This window comes from Podarcis liolepis (assembly GCF_965112155.1).
Source record: "Podarcis liolepis genome assembly, chromosome: 11".
Classification (NCBI taxonomy): domain Eukaryota; kingdom Metazoa; phylum Chordata; class Lepidosauria; order Squamata; family Lacertidae; genus Podarcis; species Podarcis liolepis.
Window position 1 is genome coordinate 34,484,283 of NC_139565.1, and position 14,553 is coordinate 34,498,835.

Below are 14,553 nucleotides of genomic sequence, written 5' to 3' on the forward strand. Positions count from 1 at the left end.
TACAGTCCAAAACATCGGGGGGGGGCAGGTACCACATCAGCTCTTCTTGTCACAAAGAAAGAAAATAACGCTATGTGCCCAAAAGTGTTTTATGAAGTGCTGAACACAATTTTCCATAAAGTTTATAGAGATCAAAACTCTGATTCTTATCATCAGCCCTCATTCACGCAAATGCTATCTTGCTAGTCTGCAAGTTATTGTGGTTTTTTTTAAGGAATTCACCCAATTACAGATTTGTAACCTTGATAGTTGCTCTTATGGTAGCAGAGTGTTTTGTCTTACCAGAGACTACTTATATGGCTTCTGATACTATGGTAGGTAAGATATCTATATCTCTGTTAATTAGGAAGCTAGAAGTATGCACATGAGCACCGCGTGAAATCATGACTAAGGTCGTGAGAAACTTGCATTCAAGTCTCACTATTAGTGGATTGGTGAACTGAGTTGCTGCTAAAATGTGAATTCCTATTTTTCAGTATTCCCCCAGCATGACAATGAGTGTGTGATCCATTACCAAGTCTCTTCATGAAGGCTGCACTGAGTTGGCCCTCTCCAGAGAGCTACTAAAGAAGAAAAATTACTCATCCCTGTGTACAGTTTAACAGAAACAATCTCAGCCACAATTGGACCCACCATTCCCCCCACCCCAACCATCTTTCCAGTTTTGTGAAGAAAGTGGGTCCTGATCTGGTTTCAGCAACTGTGTGGCACATCAGAGCTGCCCAAGACTGAACTGAACTGCAAACAGTTATCTGTGTATGTATATGTAGGGATAGGTGTATTATGTATGTGTGTGTTGCAGAAACATAGATATGCGCACATACATATATAGACCTGCAGGACGTTGTAAAATATTATCACATGACATCTTAAGTAGAAATAAGAAATAGGGACTTTTATTCCATCTTTTTTCATGTTTACATTTTAACTATTAAAAGAACTGCTTCCCTCTCCCCATCTGAACTGTTCCGTGCTGTTTATATCACTGCTTTGTAAGTTATTTTTTAAAGAAGATCTCGGATAAGTTCTGTTTTTTGTCAATGTCTGCCATCATGGATAGGAATAAAACTGCTTTTAAGAGGGCTCTCTCTCATAAGGTTGTGTTTGATACCAATAACATGTGAATTGAAAACTACACTATCTCAAGAAACTGAAGAAACACATTAATCTTGCTTAACAAGTAAAACTTGTCCTTTGCCTAAAAAGTGAGAGAAAAGAAAATAGAAGGGGTTCTTTTCTTGTTTCTTCGTAGAAGCCTAATACTGCGATCCTAATCATATTTGCATGGTAATAAGCTCCACTGAGATAAGTCAGATTTACTTCTGGTAATGTTGAAGATCAGGGTGCAAATCATTCAATATTTGTTTTCAAGGGAAGTCTGAGTATATCTCAACTTCTTTATCTATGCAGAGAAATACAACATTACTGTGTTGGGCTCTGGTTTGATTGCTGTAGCATCCAGCAATAAAAGTGGCAGGTTTTGACTTTCTGCCTTTCGAAAAAATAAAATCTATTTAGTATGATCTTCCATAGATGTAGTAATAATTTTTTTTTTCAGTTATAGATTCTATTCTAAGGCATGCTTTTTCTAACAGTCCACAATTGTCTGCTGGGATGACTGACACCCTAACTCCCAATTACCTGTTAAAAGCTAAAGGCCTATTAACCTTGTGTTGGGAGGGGTGGAACGTTTCTTGCCCTTCTTCAATAGCCCTTCACTCTCTCTTCTTCCTTACCCACTATCTGCAATTTCCCGTTATCTATAATCTCATCAGACTTCTTCCAATGTTTCTGAGACCATACAAATATCCAGATTACTTCATTTAAATGTAGCATCTTAAAGAGTAGCATCCTAAATGTAGCATCCTAAATACTTATAAATTTATTATTAAATAAGCTTTTGTGGACTAGAAAAAGTTTATGCCATAATAAATTTGTTAAGTCTCTAGTGTTTTTCAGGACAAAAACAAACAACAAACTTGGTTACCCCTTTGGAATGCAAGTCAGATTCCTTCGACTATCATTAAGGCCCAAATGACAGAGGAATTGCAACATGCAACATATAGGAAGAGAGAGCAAAAGTAAAGGGAGGTTGTGAGAATTGTCTCCATCCACTTCTATCCTCTGGAAGCCTCCTTTGGATCAAATAACCTTCCATGAATGGAAGGATAACATAGATCCCAAGTACGTCATGTTTTCATCTACTCTGTGCCTAATTTTTCCACTTCTGTTTGCACACTTCCCCAGCAAACCACATAAATTAAGAGCTAATAATGTTGTATACAACATCTAAAGACACTGCTATCTATAAATTTGTGTTTTTGTCTGAATTGTTTTCTGCTCCCTATTAAGTCTTTATAGAGGCTGTTAATATAGAAAACAAAATTGAAATAGGAAATTGTTTTCCAAATATTGGTTTCTTTCTAACATGCTAAGCATCCAGTTATACTGTGTCTTATAGTCATATGCAAGCCTTAAAGCCAAGCCCCCACCCTGCCTTTGCCCCAGAGAAAGAAATGTAGGTTTAGGCTAATTAAGACACGAATACTTTCTTCTGTGGGAATGCCGATAGAATTGTTTTAGCACAGGTCTGCATATGGAAATTTTTCACACAGTAACTGATCAATCATATGGATTTTTTTTTAAAGAGGAAGGTGGGTAGTTAAAAGAGCACCTTCCTTTTTTTCATCCTGCTTATACTTGTAAATCGTTCCTGAATAAACTCATATGAATTCATGTCTGTGCCTCTCTAGGAATCCTTCAAAAAAAGCTGTAGAGTTCTAGCTACACTTGTAATCGAATATAGTCTACCTTTTGAAAATAGCGATAAATGTTTAAAACAGAGCTTTTTCTAATACAGATCTTAATTATTTGCAGGCTTTTAAAATGCCAGATGCAGACAGAGTTATCAGGTAATGGAGACAGAATAACAGAAGTAGACAAGTGAATCATTTTGGGTGGGCTCTGTGTATAAACTGTTGAAAATGAGTTTAAAATATTTTGTTTGTAATTGGCATGGGGATGGTCTGAAGGTGAACATTCTCTCTCCCCTTCCCCCCATCTCCCGCTGAACTATCTTTAATGTTCATAAAATGAGTTGTTTCTAATTTACAATGCTTCTTCTGCCAGCACTTGCCAAGTAATATGTCTCAGCCAAATCTGGATAAACAGTTGCATAAGAGTAAACCCCTAGCACAGTTCCTTCAAGCTTTTGTTTCTGTGTCACATTTGCCAAACTTATATCAGGAAGCCTATTCATTTTCATCTGTTTTTTGTTTTTGTTTTTTTCCCTTTTCATGGTTGTCAGCTGAACATTTTCTTGCTGCTTTCCTGGCTGATTTGATACATACCCCAAATTCCTTCTCATCTATACATTGGGTCCTAGTTGAAAGTATTGTTGCCAGCATAACTGGCATCTATAGGCACCTTATTTAGATGTCTTTTAACATCCCTAATGGACACAGCATTTGCCAATTGAATTTTTTTAAAAAAAGGAAAATAATTTAACACTAATTCAAACATATGGATCAAAATCCTCCTACAGTTGGTCATTAAGGACACCAAACATCAAATAATGGTTTGACACTTTGGGAATGAGCCTTATGCTCAGCACCCCCTTCAACCCTTCATGTACAATCCTGGTTGGCAAACCATAGTCTGCCAGTTTGAATGTAATGGCCAGCTATGGTTTCCTGCAAACCAGGAAATAACTCATCAAGCAGAACATGCAGAAGAAGGCAGAGATGGAGAAGTAAGCACAGAATGATCAAACCATGTTTGGTGTTGCGTGTGAAATGACCCCATTGAAAGCAACGGGGATTAAATTAGTTATTGACTATAGCAAGATTGAGGCTATTTGTAAGATCAAATTGGGTGTTTTGTATCCTTATGAATAACAACCTAGAATCTTTGCGTCAAAAAGAGAAGTTGGTTAAAAGTCTATCATCACTGTGATTATCTGCCAACACATTGGATGTAAGTGAGGCTATGGAGTTAGATGGATTTGATGAGCGAGTAGTTACTGTTAAGTTGTACCTTTCATTTGTGTCCTCACTTCGCCTTGGTATCACAAGTTTTAGCCAGTAACTATTGCACTGACTCTTCCTGAGTCCTTCAAATAATTCAAGTATTGTAAATTTATACCCTGACTGCTATTTTCAAGAAATACACAAATGTTTATGAGGGGATTTGGCATGCAATACCACCAAGCTCTTGCTTAATGCTTCAGAAAGCTATCTTGATTTAATTCATTGAAAGTCACAATACAATTTCAGCAGCAGCTTAAATATAGTCTGAATTGTTAAGGGTGACTTTGATAAATACTGGGTAAAAGGTAAAGGTCCAGTCAAAAGTGACTATGGGGTGTGGTGCTCATCTCGCTTTTCAGGCCGAGGGAGCCGGCGTTTGTCCACAGACAGCTTTCTGAATCATGTGGCCAGCATGACTAAACCGCTTCTGGCACAACAGAACACTGTGACAGAACCCAGAGTGCACGGAAACACTGTTTACCTTCCCGCCATAGCAGTATCTATTTATCTACTTGCACTGGTTTGCGTTCGAACTGCTATGTTCGCAGAAGCTGGAACAGAGCAACAGGAGCACACCCTGTCATGTGGATTTTTTGCCGACCTTCTGATTGGCAAGCCCAAGAGGATCAGTGGTTTAGACCACAGCGCCACCCACTCCCCTCAAATGCTAAGTATTATGCAGAGTCTTGTGGTATAATATATCACTTTCCTTTAAATAAGCTGAAATTCGGGCAAATATACACAGATCAAATTTTATAAAGTGTCTCAATTTGATTTCAAAGAGCTAGAGTTCTGAGCATAAATAAACTTGTTCAGTTCAGATGAACAACTTGAGTCAGTTGTTGAGGCACACAAATACTCTCAACATTGGTATTTTGAGCCTTTGCACAACAGTGACCCATGCTTTTTTAAAATAATAATAATACAGAAACCTATGTCTGTATAAACCTATGCCTATATATAAATAGTTTCTTGGAAAGAATTTGGTTCCCTCCCACCCCACTTTGAGTAGTCCTATCTGAAACATTTTTCTCTTACTTAGTGCTTAAGGTATGTATTCATATGAATACATAGTCATATTTTATCACCAAAATAATAACTTTTATCCAGATTTATTTTGTTATTTAAATGTAAGATATGCAAGGAAGCTTCTCATGCAATGAGACAATTTGCCATTGATGTTGTCAGATGTGTGTCCTCTTTTGTTATACTACTTTTGACCAACATGGAAGCTTTATTTATAACTTGATACCATCCATTTTCTAGACATATTTGTGGGGGTTTTTTGGTTTTTTTAAAAAAACCTTTTGAAATTCACAACAGTCAGATACTTTACAATGATTTGATGGTAGGAAGACATCCTCAGCCTGTTTGCTTTGCATTATTAAATTGGACTTTGCTATCTTACTTTCAAAAATTATTATGCCTAAAATCAAACATGTAAGCTGGTAGTCAGAAACAATGGAATTCATTGTCACATTTTTTTCTACTTTAGCATCATTATGTTTGGTCCTTAATCTAAAGGGTGGTCCTTAATCATCCAGGGTTGTGTGCCTGCACTAGGGCATTTCCAGTCTTCTCAGCTGCTGCTGCTGAGGTTCTGAAGACTCTTCAGAACGGTGTATTATATGGTGTGGGAATTGTAGTTATGGAGAAGAGTGCTTTCCTTATGCAACTGGGACTTCTGAAGTCCTTGCTTCGGCTTAGTATATTGAATTTTCAGTGAATAATCCTGTTCGTTCTAGATTATACCACAGACAATAATTAGAATGAGCATGATTCGGCCCACATTGCACACTTTTAAATACCGCAGCTTCCATGAGTTAATTGATCACATGTTTGAATTTCTCTCATTAAAATGAATGGGACATAGAAGTGCTTAACTTTGGACCTGAACCAGCGAATATGGACATGATATGCATGTAGTATTCTCCAAGTTGTAGATGTATATATCTAATGAATTATGAGATAGATGCTGCCTGCTGATCAGTTCCTCTACACATTTATATATATATATATAAAACACAAATTCCTTCTTGTTGTTTATAGATCAAAAAGTTAATAGAATTTCACTTTCCCCCTGGGGGGAGATTCTAACACCTATTCTATAGTCCAGCAGTTCCTCACATGAAATGCAGAAACTTTTATTAAAGGTTCTGTATTTTCACAGTCGTCGTATCATTTTGGCTTTTTTATTATTACTGAATAAGCAGTATCGAGACAACTGCAATAAAAATTATTTTTATAAGTAGTTTACACAAAAATCATTGGCAAAATCTTGCATGAAAGCCAATGCCTGCCCTGTTTACATGAGTAGTGTAACGGTTCTAATTACTTTTTATGGAGCAAACTACTATCAACAGAAATAATCCAGTTCATACAGTCGTCCACAAAAATGGCTTATTTTGAATTCTTGGGCTTGGCTTTCCTGTCCAAACAACACAAGAGTTATGCCAGTCACAGAAAGTGAAGAATTTCAAATTATGTTGGAAACCGCCACTCTCTTCATTTCTGCACTCATACTGCCCAGATAATATATGAGGGCTGTTCTTAGCAGTCTCCAAAGTTAAGAGCATCAGGACCCTTTTGGATAAGATCAAGATTCCACCCAGCCCATCATTCTTTTTCCAGTAGTGGCTGTCATGTGCTTCCGAAAAGTGCACAAGCATGAAGGCAACCTCTTTCCCCATGATGTTTTCCCAACATCTGGCATTCAGAGGTATGCTGCTTCAGTTAATGTCAATGTTCCATTAATTAATAATGGCTAATAAAAGTAAATGGATACCTTTTATGATGTCATATTTTCAACCATTTACACTAGGGGTTATTATAATCTTTTAAATGCATCCAGGTTAGTGGCCATCACCATTTCTTATGGCAGAAATTGCATACATAGAGTGAAAAAGTTATTTATAGCAAAAGCCTTTGCCTGTGATTGGAGTATCTCACAATAAAGCAGTTGTCCAACCATTTCCCCTCTCTTTACTTCTTCAGCTTCCTTTGCCCACCCCAAGTTCCAGTTGCCCTGAGCGCGAGTCATCTCAACTCCTCATTTTGTCACCCGCACCCAGCGTAATTCATCCATTTCATCCTAGGCAACTTTCCTCTCTTTTTCTGTTACTTCTTGCACCGTTCTCAAGCACTTCTATGCACTTATATAACCTTCACTCCTAGTTCCTTTCAACCCTTCCTTGCCAGATCCATCATCCTGCTCTGCAAATCCTTCTCCATTCCCTTTTGTTGTAATACTTACCAATGGCTTACCAAGGCTCAGAGATGGGCATAACAGCTACCTTGTCTTTCCACCCGTTTTTCCTTTAGCTAATCCTCCATCCTTCACAGAAAATCAAACTCCTAAACATTTTTCAGCAAATCTGAACTTCTTATATTTTGGTATCTTGTTAATGAGCTTAGTTTATTGTGCAGTTTATTTCTCGTTTGCAAGACATGCTCTATTCTACACGTCTTACCTCAGGATTGCAATTCCTAGCATTCAAAGCACAATATTTTGTCCTCAGAATATGCACTTCTTACCCTAGGTGGCGCATTCATTATTGTTGTGGAGGAATGTGGTGGTGTGAGTGCCAGATGGCTACTGAACAGCTTTGTGAGATAATTTAGTAATAAGCAACACAGTTCTGTTCTCACTCCCTAATGCAGGAATGGAGAACCTGTTTTTCTCCAGATGTTGTTGGACTGCAACAACTCTGATCTTCCCTGACTGTTGACCATGCTGGAGCTAATGAAAGGTAGAGTCCATCAACACCTGAAGGACAGAGGTTCCCCATCCCTGCCCAGCACAAGTTTGTGAGCTGCTGGTTTAGGGTTTTTGTGATGGTGGCTTTTTAAATTCTGTCCGTTTCCTTTTCTTCTCCACTGGAATGCACATCTAGCCAGACTTTTTTTTTTTTAATGGAGGTGGAATTGGTAAAATAGGTATCTCCACATCAAGCCTTTTTTCAGTCCATCACTCCTTAATGCATGGCAAATAGCACCATACATTACTGATGATACATACATACATGTGTGTGTATGTGCATCAAACAAAGGATAAAGTGCAGTGGGGTACGATACATTTGTGCGTTAAGCCCCATATTTCTTAGGCCGTAGTAAGCAAGACAAACGTGTTTGCTTTATGTACCTCAGTGTTTTGTGCAGCAAGCTTGTGAAGTGTGGACTTAAAGATACACTTTCAAATAGATCTTGTCATCCCACACTTCGTTTCATGCAAGAAACACAGGCGTGGAGCTTACCAAGGGTCTGTAATACAGAAATGCTAACTCATGTTGTAAATTATGCATATTAGTGCATAAACATATGATTTAGTAAGTAATGACCCCCTTTTCTGTTGCTGTATATGTTTTCCTAGTATCATAATTTACAAGAGAAGTTTGCCTCATGCTGTAGGCAGTTAAAATGTATTTTCAGCTGTAGCCATGAATTCATCATCCTATTGGGGTTTCATCTTGTACAGGGTGAAGTTTACAAGAGAGTTAGAGCATTTAACGATGTGCAAAACAGCATCCATTCAAGCAGGCAGCAGTCTGAATATTGCTGTTTGGCATAAAGAAAATTGCACATGTCCAAAAATTAAACTGTCCCTTGAATATACACAGAAAGTCAACATTGTCAATAGGAAAGCTGGTTCACACTGAAACAGACACCAACAAGCTAATAATCCAAGATGATGCCATTGATTTAGAAGTGCAGTTGTTGAGCTGATATGTGCTAGTAGAAGGATCTTTCTGTGGAAAATCCCTGCATTATAAGATTTGTAACCAATAAAGCTTCTGACTGCTCTTGACTTTAGACAGAACTCTGAATCTACAGGGGTGATCCACATACAGAAATGCAATTCCATGTATAAATAGTCCCTGTCATGGGTTCAATAGAGTGCTGCAAGAATACAAAATCCTTCCATCCAGAAGCTATTCAGAGGAACTGTAACCCAGAGATCTGCTTAATACTTGTGCATGCTAGTTTAAGAGGGGGGAAGTGGATCTACATATCTATGGATGGGATGGAAAGATTTAAAAATGCAATGCAGAAACCCATACATTACCATTGCTATCATTGTATTTTAAAATATTCAAAACAGATAATGGTCGCTCCCTCCTAACAAAAGATGTTCGTAAAAATATAATGACCCATTTTAAATTGTGTTTTAATTTATTTAGTAAAAGATTAGGAATCAAAACCAGAGAATTGGCTTTAAATAATGGTAAAACCCACAAGGAATAAAGTCTTCTCTGCAGACTATGATTCAGTAATATCTTTTATTTCAGAAAAGATGAGATCTTTACCAAAACAGATTTCTTAAAAGGGATAATTAGGTACATTTTAGTTAACTAACTTTTATTTCTTGTGATTATTCCCTTGAAAATAATTTATTGTGGCATCTGTTTTTTATAGTGCCTACTGTTAAAAGACAAAATCTTTGTTACACAGATTGTTGTTTTCTGCCTTGAAAGTGTTTCTTTTAAAGGAAAAGGGACATCTGGGGTTAGGTCTGTTTCAGTTGTCTAATGCATCAGTAAACTATTGTCAATTTGCTAACATTTGCACAAGTTATTCTATGTAGACAATTTACTTTTTGTTTAAGACTGGCATTATAAACATCCATAACTATGGATATGCTGTAAATTATTGTAGGTTTTGTGTAAGAAAACCTTTCACCACATTACTACTGTCGATTCTTGGTTTTTGATTGTATAGCCATATGTCTTATATACCTGTTCTGTCATCAAAACCTCCTTTTCCTATATTGTTAAACACTTATTAAGCATGCTTAGTAGTTTCTCATTTTATTTCATATAGCCCATGCAGCAATCACTGACAACATAAAATTATAATGTAATAGTCCAACCAGTCTACTTCATGTAAGTTATAGGAGTAGCTTGCAGACTCTAGTGCAATTCAACTGCATTGTAGCTTATTTCAGTGCAATCTCCTGCCTGATTACTCAGAAGTAAGTTTCACAGAGTTCAGTGAGACATACTGTACTCCCAAGTAAATGTGTACAGAATTGCAGCCTACAATATGTTTGTTTGGGGCATGTATGAATCTAGTGGAAAACTAGCTATTGAAATTAAGGTATAGAGACTGGTAGACCTAGACTTTAACAGTCAGGTGAAAAAATCCACACAAAAAGCTTTCAGGGAGACAATCCATTTAGAATTTTAATAGCAGTATCAAAAAAAGAAGTCCCATATTTTTCAAAGCCCCTTCCAGACCATCTAGAAAACCTAGCAAGTTTATTCTTGCGGCTTCTATGTAGCCCTGTATACAGGATCTAAATGTGCTTAAATAAAACATCAAAAAGCAATACTGAAATAGAATGCAATATAGCAAACCTTGTCAAAATGCTATAAAATGACAATTAAATTAAATTCAGGTAGGTAGCCGTGTTGGTCTGACGCAGTCGAAATATATAAAAAAATTGTCCAGTAGCACTTTAGAGACCAAGTTTGTTCTTGGCACATGAAAGCTTATACCGAGAACAAACTTAGTTGGTCTCTAAGGTGCTACTGGACAATTTTTATTATTTTTAAAATTAAATTAAAATGTAACATGCTTCAGGCATAATTGACCTAATCCAACAGTATTTAATCCTAAATACTGACACATAGTAAATTTGAGCGCTCTCTTCCACCTTAGTGTCTCTCATAATACAAAACCTCCCAAAATTAGTCTCCTGGATATCTGTGTTTGGAAGGCCGTTCTAAAATACAGGTTCAGCATCAACATCATACTTTCTCCCCAACCCAGCTTCTTAATGAGAGTATCTAAGAGTAACCTCTTAAGTAATTAAAGAAGCAGGGCAATCTGTTGTGATCAGAAATTCTGCAGCTATGTGTATGCCTACCAAGTTGCTGTTCTTTACTTGCTGTGCAAATCAGTTTTTAATTATCAAGTAATATTTCAAGGACTTAAAATAGTAGATACATTAGAAAGCACACACACTCAGCAGCAGCAGCATCCTTTGGTTTAAAACTGGATCACTGTTTGATAGACCTCTAGAATCAATGAGGGTCTAATTTTGTGCACCAGATAGCTAAGCACAAATGGATTCCACTGACTTGATAAATAATCAAAGTCAGCCAGAGTCCCTTTGTAGTAAGCTATCATGTATGTTGGTTGAGTGTTGTGTTTATACAGATACCAAAAAATAATTTTATCCAGATTATTTGACGATACACTCCTAAACCCATTTGTATACCAATGGGGTTTCATTAAATTGAGACTATCTTGGGTTGAAATTCTACTGTACTGTACATTTGAATAATTTATATAGTAAACATTCACTGCATTAACATAGCAAATATTATACTATTTACTAATCTTTGTGAATCTTAACTGCGTAAAAACATTTTAACAAAAAAGCTTAGACAATGCATTGCTTACAATACGTAGAATTTATATCCTGATTCTAAAGAACCTTTATTTAACCGTCTTACGACTTAAGTAGAATGTGCTTCCAAATACAGATGTTTTTGACAATGCTGACTCTTATATTAGTGCTTACTATGGTTTAGTAAATTGAAAATATTCTGTTTACATATTCATCTCCATTAAGCAATTTATGTCTGTCTGAGATTATTTCCCCCCTAGATATTTATGAGGCACAAATTTGAACACCCTAAAGCCGCTAAAGTGAGTTTGATGGATAGCCGTTCTAAAATACCATTGATACCCTCACTTCAGTTTAACCTCATGTTTCACATATAAAGTAGCTATAGGAAGATGATAGATGTGCACTGATCTTGCCACTTTCATTCTACCATTAGAACTGCACCACTGTTGACTATAATTCTTACTGTTAACCTACCTAGCGACTTACTTAGACACGGGGGCCTGATACTTAGGGATCACTGCTACTGCTTCACATATTCACATGTTAAAGTGAAAAACTTTGAACCATGGAGGAGGAGTTTCACTTACTCCAGGCCATCTGTTTCTCCACAGCATGGAAATCACCATGCCCGCTGCAAATGCTAGGCTGATAATGTCAGTTGGGTCCAAGGAGTAGCAAAGGTTGTAAACTTGCCCTATGTTTCTGATATATGCCTTGTACTTCGGCACCAGCTATTTCAAATCTTGAATTTCTTTTACTCATAGATAGTTCCTTTTTGGGAGAGTAGCAAGTTGCAATTTGGAGAATTTACCGTAATAATACCGGAATACATTTTAGCCACACCAAAGCCCTATAATGACCCTTTAACTCAAGAATAACAACTCTTTCAGAAAACACACACGAGATTTCATTAAGTGCTTTACTATCAAACGAGAGAGAGTAGTAATAGTTTGCTCAGCGGTGCAAATGTTGTGAATAAGTTATCTAGCATCTATTTGTTTTTATGATACTTCTCAGTGCACCTATACATTTTTTATAATTGGTTTAGGGGAGTTTGGGACAGCTAATGTAACTGTACCCAACATTATTTACAATTTACACTGTTTACCTTTCATTGTCTTCCCTTCTTGTGTCTCATAGTGTATGTTGATAACCAAAACAATGGATTTTTAGTAGTAGTTTCCTGCTTTCTTTTCTTCAAAATACTTTATTGACTATGGGTACAGCTGACATCTCATTCTATATCCCATCATGGGTAGCCGATTCCCTTTTTAAAGTGCCATAAGATTATAAAGTACACACACACACACACACACACACACACACACAAAACACAGTCCTAATTTTCCTAGTAATCTTTGTCCAAGTGACCTCATGTACAGAATAGGAAACATTATTCAGAATGCAATGTATTCATATACACATTCTGGTTCATGCATTAGTGTCAACTGTTAGAAAGCTTCCTTCCTTATCACGCTTTATCAGCACATTGTATGTATTTTCCACTATGAAAGACAGGTAGTGTTTCACTGACTCTAATTGAAAGCACTGCGTATGCTTGGCACTTCGACAGAATTCCAAGATGGAAATATCATACTGTGTAGATGCATCTTATCAAAGTTTCATCTGATATTTTATGAAACCGGAATCCCAGTGGAATCTACACACTTGGATTTTGGTAAACCAAACAGCAGCTAGCCTGAAAAGTAACAGGTGGAGAAAACTATAACAAATACTTTTTAAAATGAGATTGGTTGGGGTATTTCGGCCGTTTAACAATTTTAGCATATTCAATATTTTACTGCAGTTCCTTGAACGTGAACTTTCTACAAAGTGACCTGCACTTTGTGCAAAGCAACCAAACGAGTGAATAGCCTACTTTGCACCTGCCCACCTAATTGTCTGAAATGTCATTCAAGCCATAAATTCCTTTGAGATATTTTGTGTTTGTGCAATCAAGGCAGTTGGGTTTGACGCCTTAGGTGTAAAGATGGCTCTCCATATACAGTTTGTGTGTATGGGTGCTTGGGTGCACATATACACAGATAACAGTAAGTCTGGTGTCTTTTTTGAAGCGAGGTATCTCTTTGAATTCCACCTACTGTGCTCTAGAAACTAGACACTTTTTAAATAAAAAAAATACAAACATTTTCTTTGAAAATAAGTGATACAAATACCTTGCTTAGTAGATTTGATATCAAAACTGAAGACCAAGAACTGAACAGGCAGGAGTGTTTTGGCATCAAATCTTTTTAAACTGTTCAAAAATTTTATTTAGTGGAAGTATAATTTAGAATTAAGTGGAATGTCAGAACAAACTGGGGAGTTTTAGAAATAAATCACTCAGCAATCATTTTATAAAGTTTAACTTCTAAATGCACTATGATTTATTACAAAAATATATTTTCTTCTGCTTGCAGATATGGTTGTTCCATTTTGTGATAGTTTTAAACTAAAGCAGTTAATTTTGTTGCACTGTGTAACTGCATGAATTCATCAAGTGTACATATGTACCTGTGCAACATTTTTTGGGGTTTTGTATTTGAATTTCAGTATTGGTTATTTTTGTATTTTACTTTACCTGTATTGGAGTTGTAGTAGACATAATTTATACATATGATTTAAAAACTGTTTTGCAACTGAAAAGTCTTCTTTAAATTGTAAAATTTTGTTGATGGAAACTCATTAAAATGGTATAAAATTATATTAACAATTGTTTTGTGTTTTGATGCTCTCTGTACATAAATATGTATTTATCTGTTTTAATGGTGTTGTGTCTTGCAATTTTGGATACATTTTAGAATAAAGTTTCATTTTACAAAAATAAGTTGTACTTTAAAAGCTATGTCGTTATCATGATCCAGGAATTGTCCTTGATAACTCCACTTGTTATTCCTAGAACTATTCCAAGATGGATGAGTAATTTAAACATTCTGGCTGGAATCCATAGAAGTACTCTAGGTGCATCTAAGGCTTCTGACATGTTTAGTGAGTTATGTCTTTCTTTCCTTTCTTCTGAACCATTCCATACTGTATCCAACTGTTTTGGAATGTCCTCTCTGTTTTTAAATGAGTTTTGCCATGTGGCACAAGTACCTGTCTGAAAAACACAAGAAAGACTTTGTGTCATGCTGACCTCTGATTTCTGAAATGAGATCAGGAAGGGCCCCT

General features: G+C 36.5%; 1 protein-coding gene across 10 annotated transcripts in view; it reads left to right on the forward strand.

Moving 5' to 3' along the window:
• Positions 1–14,206, forward strand: part of SSBP2 (single stranded DNA binding protein 2) — a 117,797-nt gene extending 103,591 nt beyond the window's left edge. For all 10 annotated transcript variants that reach the window (XM_083465466.1, XM_083465471.1, XM_083465468.1 and 7 more), the window contains one exon: positions 477–14,206. In XM_083465466.1, the coding sequence (XP_083321592.1) occupies positions 477–506 (30 nt within the window). In that variant the 3' untranslated portion in view covers positions 507–14,206. The remainder of the gene's footprint in view (positions 1–476) is intronic.
• The last annotated feature ends 347 nt before the right edge of the window (positions 14,207–14,553 follow it).